General features: G+C 43.8%; 1 protein-coding gene across 3 annotated transcripts in view; it reads right to left on the bottom strand.

Annotated features, from left to right (window-relative positions):
* The window catches only part of lrp4 (low density lipoprotein receptor-related protein 4), a 422,664-nt gene that overhangs the window by 84,170 nt on the left and 316,742 nt on the right, over positions 1–21,752 (bottom strand). For all 3 annotated transcript variants that reach the window (XM_041197751.1, XM_041197752.1, XM_041197754.1), the window contains exons 10-14: positions 21,533–21,667; positions 17,873–17,998; positions 15,728–15,958; positions 10,653–10,809; positions 7,187–7,404 (exon numbers count right to left, since the gene is read on the bottom strand). In XM_041197751.1, the coding sequence (XP_041053685.1) occupies positions 7,187–7,404; positions 10,653–10,809; positions 15,728–15,958; positions 17,873–17,998; positions 21,533–21,667 (867 nt within the window). The remainder of the gene's footprint in view (positions 1–7,186; positions 7,405–10,652; positions 10,810–15,727; positions 15,959–17,872; positions 17,999–21,532; positions 21,668–21,752) is intronic.

The raw sequence follows: 21,752 nt of genomic DNA, 5'->3' as shown, positions 1-21,752 counted from the left end.
TCCTTAAAGCTAAAATTACTACTTTCCTCCCCTTTAATTTTCTTTTACAATTCATACTTACAAGAGCAACTACTACGTTCATGACATAATTTCATAACCCATATATATATTTCATAACCCATATATATATATGTTCTACCTGGTTAGGAAACCACCTGAGAGACTGAACCCTTGCTTACTGTTAACTTGTAACCCCCACAGACACGGCTGATTGGATCCGGTTTCAAGACAGGGACTATGGATGCTGCCCATTCCAAAAATTAAACCAGCTGAATAATACCCAGCTTCTTTAAATGAGTTAATTTGGTATCAACCTTCTCTCTCAGGGAATAAGGCAAGGCCCTGGCTTTAAAAGAACGAGGAGTTAATTCAGAGTCAACATAGATCTAAGCCTGCAGGCCCTTTATTTCCCCCAGTTCCTCTTGAAAGGCCCTGTCATATTTCTTTAGCAGCTCTGGCAGTTCTCCACCTCTGGGCTGGAAAATTTCAGACCAATTTAGTTTAATTTCTTTTAGCCAATCACAACCTAGATGGCTTGGTCCTTCATCTTCCACTACAATCACAGGGAAGCTGTGCTGTCTGGTGCTTGTAATAAACAGTATAGTGGTAACACCTTTCATTTGTATGGCTTCACCAATTTGGCTGAAGTCTGCTCCATGTTCAATTGTTGAGTAGCTTTGTTTAAATATTTAATGTGTGCACCGGTATCCACTTCCATAATCAAAGGTTTTCCATTGACCTGCAGAGTTAACAGTGATTTCCCAACTTTCACGTTAAATAGAGAATAAACATCAGAATTAGTGGTTTCTGGTTCTCGCACGTTCTGTATTTCAAGCAGTTTAGTTTACTGCCTGGGAGTCAGTCACAATCTTGCTTTAACAAAAACAAAAATACCTGGAAAAACTCAGCAGGTCTGACAGCATCTGCGGAGAGGGACACAGTTAGCGTTTCGAGTCTGTATGACTCTGTTTGAAATGTTGACTGTGCTCCTCTCCGCAGAGGCTGTCAGACCTGCTGAGCTTTTCCGGGTATTTTTGTTCTTGTTCTAGATTTCCAGCATCCGCAGTATTTTGCTTTTATCTTAGCTACAATCTTGCTTTACATTGCTTCAGTATGTGCCCTCTTTAATGACAATATGGCACTCCACCTCTTTAAAACGGCAAGTTTCAGGGATATGGTTACTTCCGCATCGGTAACAATTCATTTTCAGATTTGTTGCTGAGCTGGCTCCTGTATATTTTGTAAATTTTCAGGTAGCAGGGACGGTCTCCCATTTTCCGGCTGACTCCCTGGTTTTCACGCCACATCCGGCGTTCTGTTTCTGGAAAATGGCGCCATTTTGTACACCCTGTAAGGCCTGCGAATCCCACTCAGCGCTTTCTATCGCAAGCGCCTGTTTCCAACGCTCTTTTAACATCGATATTTACTTCAGCCAATAACCGTTGTTGAATGGCATCAGCGTTGACCAAACAATCCCATAACATATCGTTTAGGGTCTCCCCAAAGTCACAATGTTCAGTCAGCTGTTTCAACTTCACTACGTATGTTGCTATGGTCTCCCCCCCACCCCGGGGCTTTTACTCTTGAATTAAAGTTGAATCTCTGCATGATGACGGGATGTTTGGGTTGAAAATGACCCTTTACGAGGTCTACCAATTCGCTGAAGGTTTTCGAACGGGATGGGTTCGGGGCCATCAAACTGCAGATTAAATTATAAGTTTTACTCCCACAGATGCTTAGGAGAATTGCTTTCCTTTTTCTCTCCACTGTTATTTCATTTACTTGGAAAAAGAAACCAAAGCGTTCAATATATTGACTCCAATCCTCTGTGGATGAGTCGAAGGGGTCGATCCTGCCAAAATAGCAGCAAACCTGGTGAGTATATTTTCGCTTTCTTCTGTTTAAAACAAGTTACTCCCATTCACTGGGCGAGGGACAGCACCAGAACCAATTTATCCTCATCGCCAGTTGTTATAGGCTTGATTTTCCAGACAGGTTTCTCATAAGAAACAGTGGACTTTATTTACAGGGCCTCAGCAGCAGTTACAGGCTTCCATCAAAATTCAAAACTGGACAAAAACTCCATCCCTAAGGTTCTCCGGGCTTAGGGCTGATTCGTTCACACTGTCACGTGATATTACACAGTACAATAAGTCTTAAAACTACAGTTGCTACAAGCACTCATCCAGACGAGTGGAGGTTATTCCATCACACTCCTGACTTGTGCCTTGTAGATGGCGGACAAGCTCGGGGGAGTCAGGAGGTGGGTTACTCTCTGCAGGATTCCCAGCCTCTGACCTGCTCATGTAGCCACAGTATTTACATGGCTGATCCAGTTCAGTTTCTGGGTAGTGTGGCCCCCCCACCCCCGCAGGATGTTGATAGTGGGGGATTCAGCGATGGTAATGGTGTTAATGACAAAGGGGGGTGGTTAGATTAAAGTTTAAAAATTTGGTGAGAGAGTATTTCTAACTTGGGGTGACCACCCACCCCACCCCCCTCTCCACCGCCGCATCTCTCTCTTACCCGACAGCTTCAAGAGACTGTCCATCATCCTTATTTGGATGACCAGCCTGCCCTCTGGCCACTAATTGGCCAATTTGGGGAAAATCATTGCTGGGCGACCATTTCCCCCACAGTGCAGGGTCAGGGCTCCATTTGATTGTGATGTTGGGATCCTGATGCAAAGGGCAAAATGTTTTCCTTGGTGTCCGGGGAGTGAGGTACAATACAACTGGGGAAAGAAACATTCTGCTTTCTCCAAGTTTGTAAATATTGTAAAACCCATAAGTTGCTGCTATTCAAAAAGGATAAGATAGATACATGAAGCACTAAGCAGCCAAGTAATGAAAAGAAACATGCAGAGGAGGATTCCACTGAATTTTGCAGCAAATAAAACAGGCCATTCTGCCCAATCAGTTTATGTTGGCATTTATGTTTCACACGACCCTCCTCCACCCTTATTTCATCTCACCCAATCAACATACTTTTCTATTCCTAACTCCGTGTTATAGTTATCAAGCTTCTCTAAATGCATCATTGCTACTCATCTCAACCACTCTATGTGGTAGTGAGTTCTGCACTCTCACTACTCTCTGAATAAAAAAATTGCATTTAACTAACAAGACTGTTATGGAATCTGTTATATATACATGAACATTATTGGCCCAGACTAATGATTATTTGTACAGCTGAGACTAGTGCCCTGGATCTTCGCACTCTATCCAAACTCGAAATGCATTTGTACAAAATCGCTGTCCCACTATTTCAGGCTGGAAATGTGGAGTTGATTCTAGTAAAGGTGACCAGGAGGTTAAAAACCTTAACTGGTTGATTAACATCGTCAAGGAAGCTGCAGTTCTTACCCAGTCTGATCTGCGCTGGGTTCCAGGCCAATAAGCGGGTAGTTGACTTCCAACTCCCTTCAAGAGTGGCCCAGAAAGCCAATCGTTTCTATTGATAGCCCGTCACCATTTTCTCAGGGCAATTGGGGATGGGCCTTGCCAATGACATCCACAACTCAAGAATGAAAGTTAAATCGAGGCATACACGCACCTTTTTCAAACGGTTGATCCTTCCCAATAAAACGGACACATTGGCTGGAATTTTCCCGCTCCACCACAGCGGGATCCCCCGTGGCAGATAATGGTGATCAACTCAAATGTTCGTCGACTTCAGAAATTTCCACTCGGCAGGCTGGTGAGGGCCCAACCTGCTCGAGCGTGATATGAGGCGGGTTGAGGTCGGCTGAGCTGGCAGCCTCATTATTCTATTTAAATGACCCATCTGCCCCCTTAGGAATGGGATGAACCCTCGCCCAGCTTCCCGCCTCAATTGAAGCCAGAGGTGGGCATGTTGGAGGCGAGTTTGGGTCAGTAATCAGGTTTTTAAGATTTCAAACCCGCACCCCCCCCCACCCAACCCAAACCCGCCCATTTTCTGGGTTATAATCTCCCTGTAAAAATCGGGAAAGAAAAGTAAATTAGCCTCCTAAAAAATCACTGCAGAATAACATGCCCCTCCATGTACAGCAATTTCTTTTTAAAATCACATCGGAAAATGATCCCTTAGACTCGCAACTCTCTTGACTGCCAGCAGAAAAGGTGCATTAAATACATAAACCTCATCACTCTCTATTCTGGCCCCAGCAATCTGTTCAGATACTCAGCCACTATTACCTGAATACTACAGAACAAAAACAAGTAGATAAAAATCTTACGGCTAATAGCACAAGGGTCAGTATTTTCCACCCATCGAACAAACCTACACAATTACATCAAGGTATCTTGTGGTAACCTTCCTTAAAGTAATCTGTATGCCACACAGAATGTAAATGTCATATTATTAGAATACCTTTTTGAATAATATGATGACAATAGTGGCACAAAACGTTTCGGTTCTGATAAGATGGAAGAGGTAATAATAAAAAGACTATAAATTTCTTGACCTGTTATAGATAAGTTACAAAATTGTAATATTTCATAATCATCTGACATTTATATTATGTTTTGCATAAATACATACGCAAGTTACAGAGTATAAATCGTATCTCATATACTGCAACTGTAATGGGAATCCTGGCAGTAAAACGTTTAACTCTTTCACTAATGCAGGAGCAATAGGCCTAATTTCGATTGCATCACCAATAACCACCAGATCACCGTGACTATAATCTCAGTTAGACATTTGAAAAATTTATTCAATGTAGGCATCACTCGGAAGGTTTAGGGGGAACTTCTTCACTCAGAGAGTGGTGAGAGTGTGGAACGAGTTGCCATCTGACGTGGTAAATGCGGGCTCACTCTTAAGTTTTAAGAATAAATTGGATAGGTACATGGATGGGAGAGGTCTGGAGGGTTATGGACTGGGTGCAGGTCAATGGGACTAGCGGAATAATATTTCTGCACAGGCTAGAAGGGCCGAATGGCCTGTTTTCTGTGCTGTAGTGTCCTATGGTTCTATGGAAGGCAGCATTTGTTGCCCATTCCTAATTGCCCTTGAGAAGGTGGTGGGGCTGTGAACTGCTGCGGCCCATCTGGTTCAACTTTTCCAGAGCAGTTTGGTGCAACTTAGCGGCTTGCTAGGCCACTTCAGAAGTCAACCACATTGCTGTGGGTCTGAAGTCACATGCAGACCAGGCCGAGTAAGAATGGTAGATTTCCTTCTTGAAAGGAAGTGAACCAAATGGGTTTTTATGATAGTTTCATGGGCACTATTACTAAAACCGGATTTCAATTCCAGGTTTATTAATTAATTGAATTTGAATTCCACCAGATGCTACGGTAGGATTCGAACACACACCCCAAAGCATTAGCCTAGGCCTCTGGATTACCAACCCGGTGACATAACCATAATGCCACTGCCTCCCCATACGGGCACAAGTGGCCAAATGACTTCCATCTGTGCTGTGATATTTACAATTAGAATCAACCAAAATAGTTGTAGTAGGCACCTCAAAAACTGAGATTTATTTTGGAATGATTGGATCTTTCACGAGAACAATTCAATGGCAGTTACTTTCCAATGGCCACATTAGCACCACCTTCTCAAAGACAACTAGTGATGGGCTACAAATACTGGCCTTGCCACATTCCAGGAAGGAATACAAGAAATCCGTGTTGACATGGATTGCTAAGTCTTCATCAAACGCTGCTACATTTAAGGCATTTTCTCATCCACAACATATTCCTCTGATTCCGTTGGATACCAATCAGTTTTAGAAATATACTAGATCCATATAGTGTGGAAACCATTCAGATTTCACAAGCTACAAAAGCAGTTCAAGTACACGAAGGGTTAACTCATCAATTTGTCAAATAATAATTAACTAACCTCTTTTAGTGGTTCTGACTAGGTAACCTCAACACAAATGAGGGAGAATGATCTTAAAAGCAGCTTTATGGTGAAACAAGTTGAACAGTCTGCCTGGGTAAGCACCAAATCCAAGCGACTCTCACACACATAGATCAGTCAGAGCAGGAAAACACCTTCCATCAAATCTCCATCTTTCACCTCTCCACGGCTGCTGTGTTATATTTCATAAACAATTGTGCCCAGTGTCACAGTTGCAGCTTTCAACGGCAAATCACCTGCAAATAACTTAAAATTCATTTCCTAAGAAGCCCATTTCATTGCTGTGGTAAAACGTAACTCAATCACCGGTGACTTGTTTACAGGGTGCATGTGGGGTACCAACCTCATAAAAAGCAAAATGAGCCGCAGGCAGTGGAAATAGAGAAGAGTTCAATGTTATTGGCGAGGAGGCAGGGTAAAGGTAAGCTTCAATGAAAAGAAAGAGTTGATGTGGATCACACTACTCTCGGGAAGATTTTTCCATGTACATATCTGCACATTATATGGCTATAGAAACAGCCAACTGCAGCATGTGGCTCCGCGAACCTCTTAAAGGAATGCTCCACTCTAATGCTTAACAGTATGGCTAATCAAAAACTCTGCCATCAAGTCAATAACCTTCTAAAATACTCCAGATGTATTTGGAAGCATAGAAAATAGGATGGAGAAAGAGTCATCTGGTCCAAAACCTAATACTAAGGGAGTGGTGGAGGAGCGCATCATGATCTGCTGCGAGAGGCAGGGAAGACCAGAATCACTGAACAATGAGTGGATCCCCTCATATCGCTTACTGTGAGGTGCTGAGGTGGGTTTCCATCTGTCACTGCATCCCCTTTCCCATTCATCATCCACATACATTAACGTGCCTGTAGCAGTACCATTGTTTATTTTGTATAATCCTCTGCTCACTTTTTTTCTGATATATCCCATGTGCCAAACCTCACCAAAAAAAAAAGCATGTGACAGACATTTGATCTGTGCAACTGCACTCTTTACTAGTCTGTTAGTCACTGTGTCTGAAAATTGCACTGATTTTTCAAGTCAACGTGTATTTTCACAGTGCCCTGACTATCAGTGCACTATTCAATCTGGTGGGACAACAGAAATTCTACTTTATAGCAGGAGCTTGAAAAACATGGAGCAACATTTTCTTTGGAGTGCAAAAGCACATAATGGCAAATTAGTAAAATAATTTTCCTGTAATATTATACAAAAAGGAAAACATACCGCACTCTATGTTTAAATATAACAATCGCCAACATCTTCCAAATCAACTTACCTTGACACTACATAATAAATCATTACTCCAATAGCAAAACAGTAATGTTCATACCTTGGCTGATCACCGCTTTTCTGTTCTGACCATCAAGATCCGCACGTTCAATCACATGATGCTTGGCATCTACCCAGTACATCTTTTGGCCTGCATAGTCAATGGTGAGCCCATTGGGCCAGAAGAGATGGGTATCTGCAATGATTTTGCGGTTAGACCCATCCATGGCTGCGTATTCTATCCGAGGAGTATTACCCCAGTCTGTCCAATAGATGGTTCTGTAAAACGCATCAGATAGACCAATTGGATACATTGGAGAATGGGTCATTTCAGGCTAAATGAAAACAACTTTTACTCAGGAACAGAACTAGCCTAACTCTGTGATAATTAAATCGACAAAAACCAAACAGAACTGAATTAACTGAGGTGGATAATTAACAGTCGTTGAGCACTTTTGAAACAAGTCAAGTCCTGATTTTAACCAAATGCACTCAGCGAGAATGGGACACGTTTGGGTTCAATGCGTGACTTACAACACTTCTGTTTATCCATCTGACTGACCTCGATGGAGCCGCAAATTGGATATTAAGTTAAAATCAGGGATTGCAATCTCTCCAAAAGAATAACACCATTTAGTCATCAATTTCTACAAGCATTGTACTACTCAATCAAAGGTTTCAATTTTGCGATGATTGTGGAGGTGGTGGGGGAGGAGGCGTAGAGCCGAAAAAATAACACAAAAAATAACGAGGTGAAAGGTTATAATGACAGTCTAAAATGATCATCTGATATTTAATTGGTGAGATCACCATTTGAGAGCAAGCCATTGATAGTCATTCTGCACTTTAACAAAATTTACAATACCAAATATTCAAATCACAGGAAGTTACTGTTTCTGACTTCTTCAGCGCAGCATTGTTACCAAGTCTGATTGACAAAGAGAATGTTCTCACCTTAGTTTCAACACGTTGGCATAACACATTGCAACTTACAAGTGTAACATTCAAGAAGTGATTTATTGCACTTTGCAGCTCTTAATGTGAAAGTGACAAAGCCAAATATAATAATAAACAATTTGCTAAATATAGTGTGAAATTCAGCTTGGAAATTTAATTAAATGCATAAGAAAACATTACAGTTCTTGTTTTGAAAACTTTGTGTCTTAAAAAGGCTCATGTTTCTCAAATCAAAAAAAGCAATGGGAATGATTAATGGACCCTCCTTTGGAGAATTCATTCCATAATATCACTATAAAATATAATGTGTAGCTGTAAATACTGCAAGGGCATGCACAGCACACTCCAGAATATGTAGCATGCTTTGCAGGTCATGCAGGTCTTCATTCATTTCAAGAGGGACCAGCCTCAGCTCATTTTACACAACTAGGGAAGCAGATCTGGAACCTTTCTAATCAAGCAAAATGACAGTCGTAGACTGAGGAGTTGGCCATTTCAAACTGAGATGAGGAGAAACATCTTCACTCAGGGTTTTGGATCTTGGAATTCTCTACCCCAGGGAGCTGTGGATGCTCAGTCCTTGACTACATCCAAGTCAGAGGTCGACCAGATTTTTGGGTGCTGAGGGAAGTCAGAGAAATGGGTATTATACGATCAGGTAGGGTCAAGCTAAGAACTGAACCATGATCTTATTGAATAACGGAGCAGGGTCGAAGGGCTAAACGGTCCACTCCAGCTCCTATTCTTTTTTCACTCTTTGGTGGGGTGTGGTGTCTCTGGCAAGGGCCACAATCAGCATTTGTTGCCCATTCCTATTGACCCTTGAACTGAGTGCTTGCTAGGCAGTTAAAAGTCAACCACATTGCCGTGGGTCTGGAGTCACATGTAGGCCAGACCAAGCAAGATAGGTAGATTCCCATTCCTAAAGGACATCAGTGAACCAGATGGGTCTTTATAAGAGTTGAACGCTCACTATTACTGAAACTAACTTAAAATCTCACCAGTAGCCTTGGTGGGATTTGAACCCTTGCCCCCAGAATATTAGCATCTAGATTACTAATTCAGTGAAGTTACCACTACACCACCTTTTCCCCTAGCCTCACTTCATTATTTAAGTTTTGAAGGAAACAAATTAAAAATCTTACAGTCTAGCCACAAGCATATTTTAGCAGCAAAATTAAACAAAACAGTTCTGTGGCTGAATTTTAAGCCAGCGGGATTTTACAGTCCCAACGTAGTCAATGGAGTTTAGAACGGCCCGCTGCATCTTTCAGCCCCATCCCCGCCAGGTCTGTAAAATTCCGGCCCTTGTGCTTTGTACAGCTGAAGATCACTTTCAGCTCCTTCAGTGATTGAAGTGCTCCTGTTTAGCTGAAAGCAATCACAATGCTGGTTGTGGTCCTTGCCAGAGACACCACACCCCACCAAAGAGTGAAAAAAGAATAGGAGCTGGAGTGGACCATTTAGCCCTTTGACCCTGCTCCAGCATTCAATAAGATCATGGTTCAGTTCTTAGCTTGACCCTGAACTTGGACTTATAAATATAAACGATTGTACTAGTTTTGAAATCACACTGGAGGACATTAGCTTACAAATGCTTAGCAAATTCATCTGAAATTGCTCTCTGCCATTTTAGCAGATGCCTTACAGCAGATGCAGTAACACATTTATTTTAAATGATAATGAGCTAAGATAGCAGAGAGATATTTCGGACGGGTGCACTCATATCCCACAGCATTATTTCAACAACTTGATCAGTATTTTGTCCAATATCAGTGGAAAACTGTGCTTGTGACAACTGTTACCCAGCCCCTCAAAGTGTGACATCCTTGAAGATGGATGGACCGATGGGTGCGAACGCGTGGTGCACTGAATCTATAACGGAACTGGAATTAATGAGAACCAGAATGGAATTAATCAGAATAATGACCACAAAGTGATGCAGGCTGGTAACAAAACCAGCGCCAGAGAGAAAAATAAAAAGCCACAATGTCAGGACTGCAGACACTACTTAAAAAACAGAAAGACCACATTATATAGTCAATAAAAAAGAACAGCTGAAACTGCAACAGTGGGATGGCAAAAATCAAAACCAGCCAAGTTGGGAGAAAAGAATTAAAACTAAAAAGAGACCAGTTAAGAATCCATTCCAAGCCAAGCACATTCATTATATGAGGATAAGCAATGTCCCAGCACTCAGATATGTTTGTGGGTTTGCCTCGGGCTTTGAGACACCATAACTAATATAACATCAAAGAATGAGTTTAATTTACTGTGTATGAAGGAAAGTCTTTGGTTAGCCCCCAGTGGCAGGGTGTACCATGTCAAAATGACCTTTGGGATGGCGGTATGTAACAGAAAAAATAATTTTGAATCATCAAAAATTACTACAAATTATAGTTGATTGTGAGGTTAGAATCTGTGGCTAAATGCAGTGATGTTGAAAAGCAAATAGAATTTAACTCGAAATATATTACTCGCGAGTTGAAACGGGTCGCATCTGCTGTTAATGCTACGGGTGACTGGTCCTGTGTGTGTGAATCCATTTCAGTGTCTATGATCTGCCTTACCCCTCCATTGGATGGAGTGCAATGGCTCGGGGCTTCTCTAGGTTTTGCCACAGAAGTACTTTTCTCTGTGTTCCATCAAGGTTCGAGACCTCAATACGCGATGTCCCGGAATCCGTCCAATACAACTTGTTGTGGATCCAGTCAATGGCCAGCCCACCTGACAGGGATTAAGTTTTTGGACAGGTTACACAGCTGTTAACATCTTCCTATTTACGTGGCTCAAGAATCACAGAGCAGTCCTCGAAACTCTTTGTAGCAACGAGCATATGCATGAGATATAGCAGAAGCATTCCCCCAACTAACATCCGAGTGACTTATGCTGCCTTAAAGACCAAGAGAAAATAATTGACAGAATATAAAACCTTCCTTCCTCTATGCTGCTTCAACCATTTTATAATTAGCTTGCTGTCATTTCCTTGCCAGACACCACTAAAAATAAACATTTTAATCTCCAAAAATACTGGATAGATAGAGATTAGGAACAATACAGTTTCAAAATTATCTACAAATGTTTTTACTGGGTTAGTCAGAAATATCAACAACATAAAAATAAAGTTTAAAGTCTGCAGGCATGTTTAGAAATTAGAAAATGACCTGTTTTAATCAAGCAACAACACCCTTCCTCCTGGCCCCTGTAAGCCAAAGATTTCAACTGATTTTAATCAAGTTTCTACCACATCAAATGTTTTGGACCCCTGAGGGAAAATAAATCCATGGTACTTTTACAAACGCATGTATCTATGGGCAATACATATTTCTGAACACGTAAAAGGAAAGAGAAGGGTAAAAATCAGATGCGTTGGTATTGGATGTGTATGGGGAGCACAAGGCGGAGTATTAATCAAATGCTATATAAGTGGTTGTTGTATGCAGTTTAGCTGGTTTTGCAGCCACTACGAGTGCCTGTTTAGAGAGGGGAGCGATGCAGAAGTTCATAATGTTGATGTCATGTCAGTTACATTGTTAAGGTTTGGTAAATGTCAATTACATTGTTAGGTTTAAGGTGATGGGTATAACTGTCTTTGAGCACATATAAATAGGGGATAGCTGGGACACTGGGTTGGGTGGGATATGTCAGTCAAATAGCCCAGTAAAACCTAAAGTGCCGGTGAAATGATGCTGAAGTGGTAATTTGGAGGTAATCAAAGAAATTCAGCGCTCCTCCTTCAGTTCATAGCTTCTTGCTAAAACTTCACCGTGGGATAGTCATCAGCACTCTTCAATTATCTTCATCCGTTATTTTTGATGAAAGAGCTGTCTTTTGAAAAAAAATTCTTGTGGTTTATCTTTGGTCTCCAAATGGCTTCAGGACAATGTGGTGTTAATTTGATTTTGGCCTGTTTGCGTTTCTAAAGTAGGCGGTGAGCAAGGGCCTGGAACAGAAGCTAGAGGCCCAAGGATCATCTAAATTTGGGCCTTGTACCTCAATAGCCCACTGGCAGTGACCTGCAAACACCAATTGGAAATTCAGAGGTGGGCCACTAGATCCAACCGGATGAATTTGGGCTAGCAGTCTTCCTGGCAGTGACCCTTAGATATGTCCTATGACTAGGTTGGGGAGGAGGGATTTGGGGAGTGGGAGGAGATCCTGAGCCAGTAAAAGCGAGGGAGGGAGCTGCTAACGGGTACATCCAGGTGATCATTCTTTTAAAAAACAGAATTTGTTTTGAGAGTGTCACCAATAGCAACCTCTTAAAGGCCACTGGTTAGGCTGCACGTGGACATTATTAGCCTGAGAGACCGAACAAGTCAAGAAACTCTCTCAACAAAGAAAAGCGCTGTATCTTGGTTTCAGCTTCACCAGCCGGCTTGGATCGTAATATCACATTGCATATCCGGTCCTTCCATTTGACTATCTTTAGTCTAGTGCAGGGATTCCAAAACTAGAGCTGGGGGTGGGGTGGGAGGGTTGTGAGGAGGCAGAAGGACAGGCTGGCCAAGGAAGCGATGTATCCTCATGTGTCCAGAAGCCTTCATGTCTAAACTGAGCAAACTTCAGTTGTCATTCAGTGACATACGGCAAATTGCACAAAATGATCCCAGCACAGTGTGGAATGCTGGTTGATTTCTAGAAGCAGAAGCAGGTCCAATCAGAGATGTGTCTGCTGCGCAATAATTGGTTGCTATGCACCAGAAAAAGCTCTTATTGGCCCAACTTCCACTTTTAAAATGCAGTGGAAAATCAGACAGCCTGTGCTGAGGCCTTCCAGCGGGCAGCACCCACCAGGTAATCAGCATCTTTTCATAACACTATAGCTTGCTACCAGTTCAGGCGACCACTGTCCGAATTAACAAGTGCACTGGATTTGCTGTTTCCAAGTGCTCTGAACACCCTGGCTCCCATTGAGCTATATAACTGACTATTATATAATGCGCCATCTGATTTTCAACAAGAGCTGAAGACATCGGAAGGAAGGAGTGGAGCCGAGTGACAGGAGAATGAGAAATACAATCCTCCCTACTTGAATTTGGGATTCACATTTGCTGGCTCTGAAAAAGCTCATCAGCCGCAGAGTGTTTCTGCTGCAGTTCATGCTCAGGACAGCAAGCCAACTAAAATGCCATTTGGAGACCAAAGATAAACCACAAGAATTTTTTTTTCAAAAGGCAGCTCTTTCATCAAAAATAACAGATGAAGATAATTGAAGAGTGCTGACGACTATCCCACGGTAAAGTTTTAGCAAGAAGCTATGAACTGAAGGAGGAGCGCTGAATTTCTTTGATTACCTCCAAAATACCTCTTTAGCATCATTTCACCGGCACTTTAGGTTTTACTGGGCTATTTGACTGACATATCTGACAGACTCAATTAGCTCAATTTCTTTTTTTGATGCAGGAGAAAAAGTACAGGAGACTTTCTAAAAAAATAAATTGCTTCAGGGTAATGAGGTGTTAATTTGATTTTGGCCTGTTTGTGCGTCTGAAGTAGGCGGTGAGCAAGGACCTGGAACAGAAGCTAAAGGCCCAAGGCTCAGCTAAATTTGGGCCTTGTACCTCATTAGCCCACTGGCAGTGAGCTGCAAACACCAATTGGAAATTCAGAGGTGGGCCACTAGATCCAACAGGATGAGTTGGGGCCTGGCAGTTACCCTTAGATATGTCCTACCACTAGTTTGGGGAGGGGGGCTTTGGGGAGTGGGAGGAGATCGGGAGCCAGTGAAAGCAAGGGAGGGAGCTGGTAACAGGTACATCCAGGTGATCATTCTTTTAAAAAACAGAATTTGTTTTGAGAGTGTCGCCAGTAGCAACCTCTTAAAGGCCACTGGTTAGGCTGCACGTGGACATTGATAGAACTGATAGCAACAGCAATCAAGGGAGCCTCATTTTAAGAAGGAGGTTTTTCGAAAGGGGGTTAGTCTCCTTTTTGGCACAAAGAAATGCACTGGCCTAGTTTCAGGTATGGGCCCAATAAACTGTTACTGGGGATTTTACCAACATGGAGGTGGCTCACTAATAGTGCCAACTCTTGAGCACATGTGCACCACTGCCTTCTTGGACAGTTTGGCATTTATTTGAATATTGCTGTAGGGAGAGGCACGTGGCTGAAGATTTTCAGCTTTCACTCACCAGGACAAACACAAGAATACCAAGGGCAACATTTCTGACCCCCCTTTGGGGGTGGGGAGAGTGCGGGAGTGGGCATGGGCAGGCAGCCCTCCGATTGGCGCCCCCATTCGAGGGCACGCCGCCATTTTTCATGGGCGGGCCAATTAAGGCCCACCCAGTGTGACGTCCGCACGGAGGTCCCTGTGTGGGGGGTGGGGGGTGGGGGGGGAGGGAATGGCTAATGCGGAAGTGAGCTCCTTCGCACACGCGCACATAGGAGCGCTCCGATTTCCCTGAGACTAAGTATCGCCTCAGGGAGATTGGCTCCCAGAGTGAAAATTTCATTTACCAGCCATGTCCCCTCATGTGGCAATGTCATATGAGTTGGGCCATGGACATAACTTTAAGTAAAAATGAATCTTAATTTTTTTAATTCAGTCATGAAGCCTCGTCCCGCCTGTGGACGAGGTTTTGTGCTTTTTCAGGTGGCCGCCAGCGCTTCCAACCTTCCCGCCAACCTTAAGGTTGGACGGGCAGGTCCACTGATTGGTTTAATTGCTTTTTGGATGGCCTGAATAGGTCTTTGACAGGTTGGCTGCACCCCCGCCGACCTGAAAATGCAAATGATGTGGGGTGACGTTGGGAGTTCCGCCCGATGTCATTCCGCCTCATTTTACGGAAGTTCTTGCCCAAATTTCAAACAATCACAACAACTTACAGGAGAAGAGAGTGCTGAACGGTTGGCAAGTCGACTCCGGTTGGCCAAGGCGTTGCCATGGAAACAGCAACGGCAGGGTTGGGGGGGTGGGGGGGGTGGTGGGGACATGTCCTCTTTTCAGAAATATTCAAGTTCTGTATCGCCAAGCGACTGCATTTATTTGACTTCAATGGAAAAGGATATTGTCTGCTGTGTCAAATGGCCCCACCACTTCATTACTGGCTGTTTTGCTCTATTGGCAAAAACTAATTCCCCCTGCACCCCTCCCACCACTTTTTTAAGACTGTGAATCTCCAAAGAAGGGAGCTCAGTAACTAAAAGATGGGAATCCTCTGTTCGAATGTCTGAAGACATCAAGGGTCAGTGACCAAATTGGCCTCAAGGGAAGAGCAGTTTGCTGCTGTTTACTTTTTGACTTGCTATAAAAAGACTCTCACTGTCTGCAGATAAGGTCTGGCGATCCAAGGTCATTGCTGTGTGCACACAGGCTGCTCACACCCATGAGAAAAACAGTCAGCACTGGGTAAAGAATCCAGCCATCTCACTGCCTGTTGGCATGCTGTAGTGCCCTGGCACATCATTCACATCATCATCAATGCCTATGGCCACATGTGGGAAAGATTATGTGTAGCTTGCAAAATGGGCATTCTGAATCTGGGCGCTATGTGCAAAATGTGAATAGTGAATGCTCACAAGTCTAACTGCGGTGGCTCATTTCTGACCTACTGCTTTATATCACCGCGCAGAAAATCTTTCCAATCACTCGGATACTTTAAGCGAGGATAGCTTCAAATGTTTATCCGATCTGTACCTGGACTCTCAAGACCTGTTGACACCACTTCCTCCACGTTACTTCCATTCAGATTTGCTTTCATAATGCGGTCTAAGGTCACATCTGACCAGAACACCAGCTCCTTGCTGTGGTGGAAGTCCAGAGCGATGGCATTCTCCAGATTGTTGAGCAGCAGCGTGTACTCTGACCGCCGAGGCAGGACCTGACGAATATCAATGCGATTTGCAAAGAGCAGCACCGGTTCTGGTCCTTAAGACAATAAAAATTTCACAACGTCAACAGACATATTTCAGTCAACAGGATTTCAAGTGCCCCCTGAGATTTACCACCACAAACCCACTAAAGAATTTAGGGGCAGCTTCTTTATTCAGAGAGGGCGGAGAATGTGCCACGTGGAAGTGGTTGAAGCAGATAGCATTTTAATGCCTTTAAGGTGAGGCTTGATGCACACATGAGAGAGAATGAGTTAGAGAGATACAGAGGGAGAGGACATGTTACAAAAAGGTAGCTAGAGTAGATAGGGACTTGTAAGGTGTGTTAATGCTGGCTTAGACCAGTTAGACAAGTGGCCTACTTTCTCTGCTATAGATTCTATGGTTGGCCCTGTTGTGGTGGGACCCACCGAGGGAGGTTCAGCAGCCCAGCCAAAAGTCCACTGACGACCCCCAACCCCGGCGGTGGGTGGGGCTGGAAAGTCCTGCCCTATGTAATGAATCCTGTCACATTATGGCAGAACACATAGCACTACCGGGGGTGGGGGAGGTGGCAGAGGGGCATTGTCACTGGACTTATAATCCAAAGACCCAGGGTAGTGCTCTGTTCCAAACCCCATCATGGCAGATGGTGAAATTTGAATTCAATAAGAAACCTGGAATTATAAGTCTAATGATGACCATGAAACCATTGTTGGTTATTGTAAAAACCCATCTGGTTTGCTAATGTCCTTTAGTGAAGGAAATCTGTTGTCCTTGCCTGGTCTGGCCTACGTGTGATGCCAGACCTATAGAAATATGATTGACTCTTAAATGCCCTCTGAACAAGGGCAATTAGGGATGGGCAATAAATGCTGGCCTAGCTGGTGACACCCACATCCCATGAACAAATAAAAGGAAAAACTAGGCTACAAATGTCACTGTTTCAATGTCACTATTGTGATGTTTCACAAATGTGAAATTGAACACAGCAGTTTGAATCAATCCATCTTTGCACCTAGGTAGATGGGAATAACTACAACTAGTGATAATTTCAGTAGACTGGTAATCCAGTGACTCAGGCTAACGTTCTGGGGACATGGGTTCAAATCCCGCCAAGGCAGCTGGTGAAACTTAAAGTTAATTCACAGATTTTTAAAGAGCTTGAATTGGAAGCTAGTGGCCCTGAAACTATCATCAATTGTCATTAAAACCCATCTGGGTCACTTATGTCCTTTCAAAAAGGAAATCTGCCACCTTGGCCAGGCCTGGCCTATGTGTGACTCCAGACCCACAGCAATGTGATTGACTCTTAGCTGCCTTCTGAAATGGCCTAGCCAGCCACTCAGTTCAAAGGCAATTAGGGATGGGCAACAAACGTCAGCCTTCCCAGCGACACCCACATCCCAGGAAAGAATAATTAAAAAACACTTGCACTTAAATAACAACGTCACCTTGGCAAACTGTCCCAAAGAAAGCAATTGACATGGGGGAGGAGCATGATCACAGGGTGCCCAGCTAAAATTCAGAGAATGAGAGATATAAAAGATTTGCTTCTCCACGGTTACATATTGCGACTTATAGCATGGACGTGGGGAAGATGTTTCCATTAGTAGGAGAGACTAGGACCTGAGGGCACAGCCTCAGAGTAAAGGGAAGACCTTTTAGAACAGAGATGAGGAGAAACTTCTTTAGCCAGAGTGTGGTGAATCTATGGAATTCATTGCCACAGAAGGCTGCAGAGGCCAGGTCATTGAGTGTATTTAAGACCGAGATAGATAGGTTCTTCGTTGGTAAGGGGATCAAAGGTTACGGGGAGAAGGCGGGAAAATGGGGTTGAGAAACTTATCAGCCGTGATTGAATGGCGGAGCAGACTCGATGGGCCGAATGGCCTAATTTCTGCTCCTATGTCTTACGATCTTATAACTTTTGAAGCAATTCCATAAGAAATAATTTAGAAAGGACACTCACCAAGTGCTTTGCAGCCTCGCTTATCAGGCCGCAGCTCATAACCCTGTACACACCAGCACTGGAATCCTCCCTCTAGGTTGGTACAGCCTTGACTGCAGTATCCATCCTTAGCACACTCATCAATATCTGCAGAAATCAGCACAAGTTTACCACAAGGCTGTCAGTGTACGCTCTGTGACATTTACACATAATACTCCTGATGTCGACTGACACAGTTTAAAAATCAGGGCCGGGATTTTCCGGCCCCATCGTGGGGGTGGGACCTTGCTGTACCCCAGCCAGAAGCCCACTGACTTGCGGCGGGACCGCAAGTTCCTGGCGGCAGATGGGTGCGGAAAATCCCGCCAAAGGGCTCTCCCGTTTAAGGCGGAGGTGAAGAGACATCTTTTTCTCTCAGAGGGTCATGAGTCATTGGAACTTTCTTCCCGAGGGAGCTGTGGAGGCTGGGCCGTTGAATATTTTTTAGGCGTAGGCAGAGAGATTTTTGACTAACAAAGGAGCCAGAGGGTATCCGGGGTGGGGGGGGGGGGGGGAGGGGGGGGTGGGGGGAAGGTGGAGTTGAGGCTAAAATTAGATCAGCCACGATCTTGTTGGAATGGCGGAGCAGGCTTGAGGGGCCGAATGGACTACTCCTGTTCCCAAATCGTATGAATGTTCCCTCCCACTTCCATCTCCTGGCGAGAAAGCTTAGGAGATGTTCTCCAGTGAACATCAGCTCCGAAGCCACTGAAATAATATCTTATGTACGTGGTTTATTTGACCTCACACAAGAATATCAATAAAAAGACTGGTCAGTGGGGCAAATACAGGTGCACTTGGTCCAGCAGAGTTCCTTCTCATTTTCCAAATAAACAGGAATATGGGTGGGATGGAAGGATAACAAACTGGAAAAGATTAAAAACTAGCCCAAGCATCTATAGCTTCAAAACCTTCCTGGTAAGCGTTAGAAATAAATATAAATACTAATGCGGAACTGGGTTTGTCAGCTCAAAACAATTAAACGGTTGTTGTTAACAGGAAAGCACAACTCTGGCCGAACTCCTGTTCAAATAAACTCATAGGGGCTCAGAGTAGATGATGTTCCGATAAGGTCCATTTTATCAGCTTTCAGAATGGTAATGAGAAGGCTGAATGGTCGGAGCACAGCACAGTAATATCCTGTATGCCTCAGTGTTCAGGTCAAGAAATGTTAGCAAGAAATTCACGTCATTGGCCATTTCAGCCAGTGAGCACTCTGTACTCCATAATGGCAATGCTCCATCCCGAGCTAAACTCCCTCTCTACTCTGTCCAAAAAACGGACTCTGCCACAATCCCAAAACAGCATCCAACTGCACCACATTGATTCTTTTTCCCAAATAGTATTCAAGCCAGCCCGAACTGTGGGTGAAACCAGATGCCGACAGTGCCAAGTTCGGGCAGTCTTATGTTGTGGGACCAAACCAATTGGCACTGGCTTGAGATTGCACAATTCCATTTCATCTAGGATTATTACAGCCAGCAGGTGGTGAATTGAAGTCAGTCGGATCTTATAGCATCACTGACCAACCCCGACTGGGGGGAAAAGAAATCAAGTAAGTACCGGCGTCTCTAGAACAAAGAGTCATAGAGCTATACGGCACAAAAACAGGCCCTTCGGCCCATTGTGTCTGTGCCAGCCATCAAGCTCCTATCTATGCTAATCCCATTTTCCAACGTTTGCTATGGACAAACAACCTAGGAAACCAACAAAAGCTAATCAGCACCTTCATTAAAGTTGACACATTCCTGGAGAAGCTGACAACTGAAAAAGAGTCCTGAGCTGATGCTTTATGACAGGTGAAGACAAGAGATTGCACTGAAAGCGAAGCGGGATATTAAGAGGTCACAACTCAAGTTGCAGATATACCAACCATTTGATCACTTTAATTATAGTAGAAAACTCCACAAGTGCAAAAAAGTGGTGAATATAGAAATGACTGGAGGGGAACGCAAGTACAGATTTGAGATGTATCTTCTCAACGTCAGAACAACCGTACCATCCCCCTCCGCCCAAACGAAGGATTTGACTTCTGACCCTCCATTTTGCATACTTTTCCGGTGTTTCGGAGCCTATGACAATTCTGCTTTTCAAGCTGATACCTCCTTTTTCTGGAAATCTGTAACTGCAACAACCAGCTGGGGGGAGATTTTCACAGATATTATTGTTCATACAGTCTCCAGTTGTACAGATCCAGCTGCTCTGAATGGTTAACGCTGTTTTTTCTTTTTACTGCTTATTGGAGTTGACGACTTCTTTTGACTAATGGAACGCTGACAATCTGACACAAAAGCTGAACATTTGCTCGATAAACTGGTTAACCCCTTATGAAGCAATGCCATTTTTTGAATGCACGTCAACGAACATTCCATGAATCAAAAGACTGCTGCTTGAACTTTAACCAGAGGAAATTAATCTTACAAGTAAATGTTGGATGAAAAGTTTGTCAGTAATCAGCTGGAGCTGCCGTGATCGAGTACCCCTTGTGTCAGGATGGCCAGCATCTCCTCTCGTGTTCCCAACACCAGCTCAACCTAGTTAATGATGGGCAATTCAACTTAAGGCTTCTCTTAAGGTTAACTTGCTGGTTGAGTCGGTAGTTAGGAAGGCAAATGCAGTGTTGGCATTTATTTCGAGAGGACTAGAATATCAAAACAGGGATATGCTGCTGAGGCTTTATAAGGCTCTGGTCAGACCACATTTAGAACATTGTGAGCAATTTTGGGCCCCGTATCTCAGGAAGGATGTGCTGGCTCTGGAGAGGGTCCAGAGGAGGTTCATGAGAATGATCCCAGGAATGAAAGGCTTAACATATGAGGCACGTTTGAGGACTCTGGGTCTATACTCGATGGAGTTTAGAAGGATGAGGGGAGATCTGATTGAAACTTACAGAATACTGAAAGGACTGGATAGAGTGGCCATGGGGAAGATGTTTCCATTAGTAGGAGAGACTAGGACCTGAGGGCACAGCCTCAGAGTAAAGGGAAGACCTTTTAGAACAGAGATGAGGAGAAACTTCTTTAGCCAGAGAGTGGTGAATCTATGGAATTCATTGCCACAGAAGGCTGTGGAGACCAGGTCATTGAGTGTATTTAAGACTGAGATAGATAGGTCCTTGATTGGTAAGGGGATCAAAGGTTACGGGGAGAAGGCGGGAGAATGGGGTTGAGAAACTTATCAGCCATGATTGAATGGCGGAGCAGACTCGATGGGCCGAATGGCCTAATTTCCGCACCTATGTCTTACGGTCTAATTCAGTTTTCATAGTCATAGAGTCAGAGAGTTATACACCACAGAAATAGGCCCTTTGGCCGATCGTGTCCGTGCCAGCCATCAAGCCCCTATCTATTCTAATCCCATTTTCCAGCACTTGGCCCATAGCCCTGTATGCTACAGCGTTTCAAGTGCTCATCTAAATACTTCTTAAATGTTGTGAGGGTTCCTGCCTCTACCACCACCCCCCCTCAGGCAGCGTGTTCCAGATTCCATACACCCTCTGGGTGAAAACATATTTTCCTCAAACCCCCTCTCTTTGCTCACTCTTATTGTTCAACAGAGGCCTGTTCAATGATCTTCTATAGCCAGCCGCTGAGGGAATTCAGCAGACCCTTAAAGAAAAAAGTTGCAATTTTGGGGTCCTACCTTGGCACAATTTCCCGCTCTCCATTAATCGATAGCCTGTGTGGCAGGTGCATTGTACAAGGCCTCGAACCTGCTGACACTTGTGCGCACATCCACCATTGTTCACATTGCAGCTCTCCTCTTCAGACCGTTCACCTGCTTTTAAATCTCAGAATTAGCTCTTACGCATCGTGACTGCACTGGGATAATCTTTGAGCCTGGAAATCATTTAGGTAGGCTT

Source organism: Carcharodon carcharias, chromosome 10 (genome assembly GCF_017639515.1).
Source record: "Carcharodon carcharias isolate sCarCar2 chromosome 10, sCarCar2.pri, whole genome shotgun sequence".
In the NCBI taxonomy this organism is placed as follows: domain Eukaryota; kingdom Metazoa; phylum Chordata; class Chondrichthyes; order Lamniformes; family Lamnidae; genus Carcharodon; species Carcharodon carcharias.
This window is presented reverse-complemented; position numbering and strand designations above follow the sequence as displayed.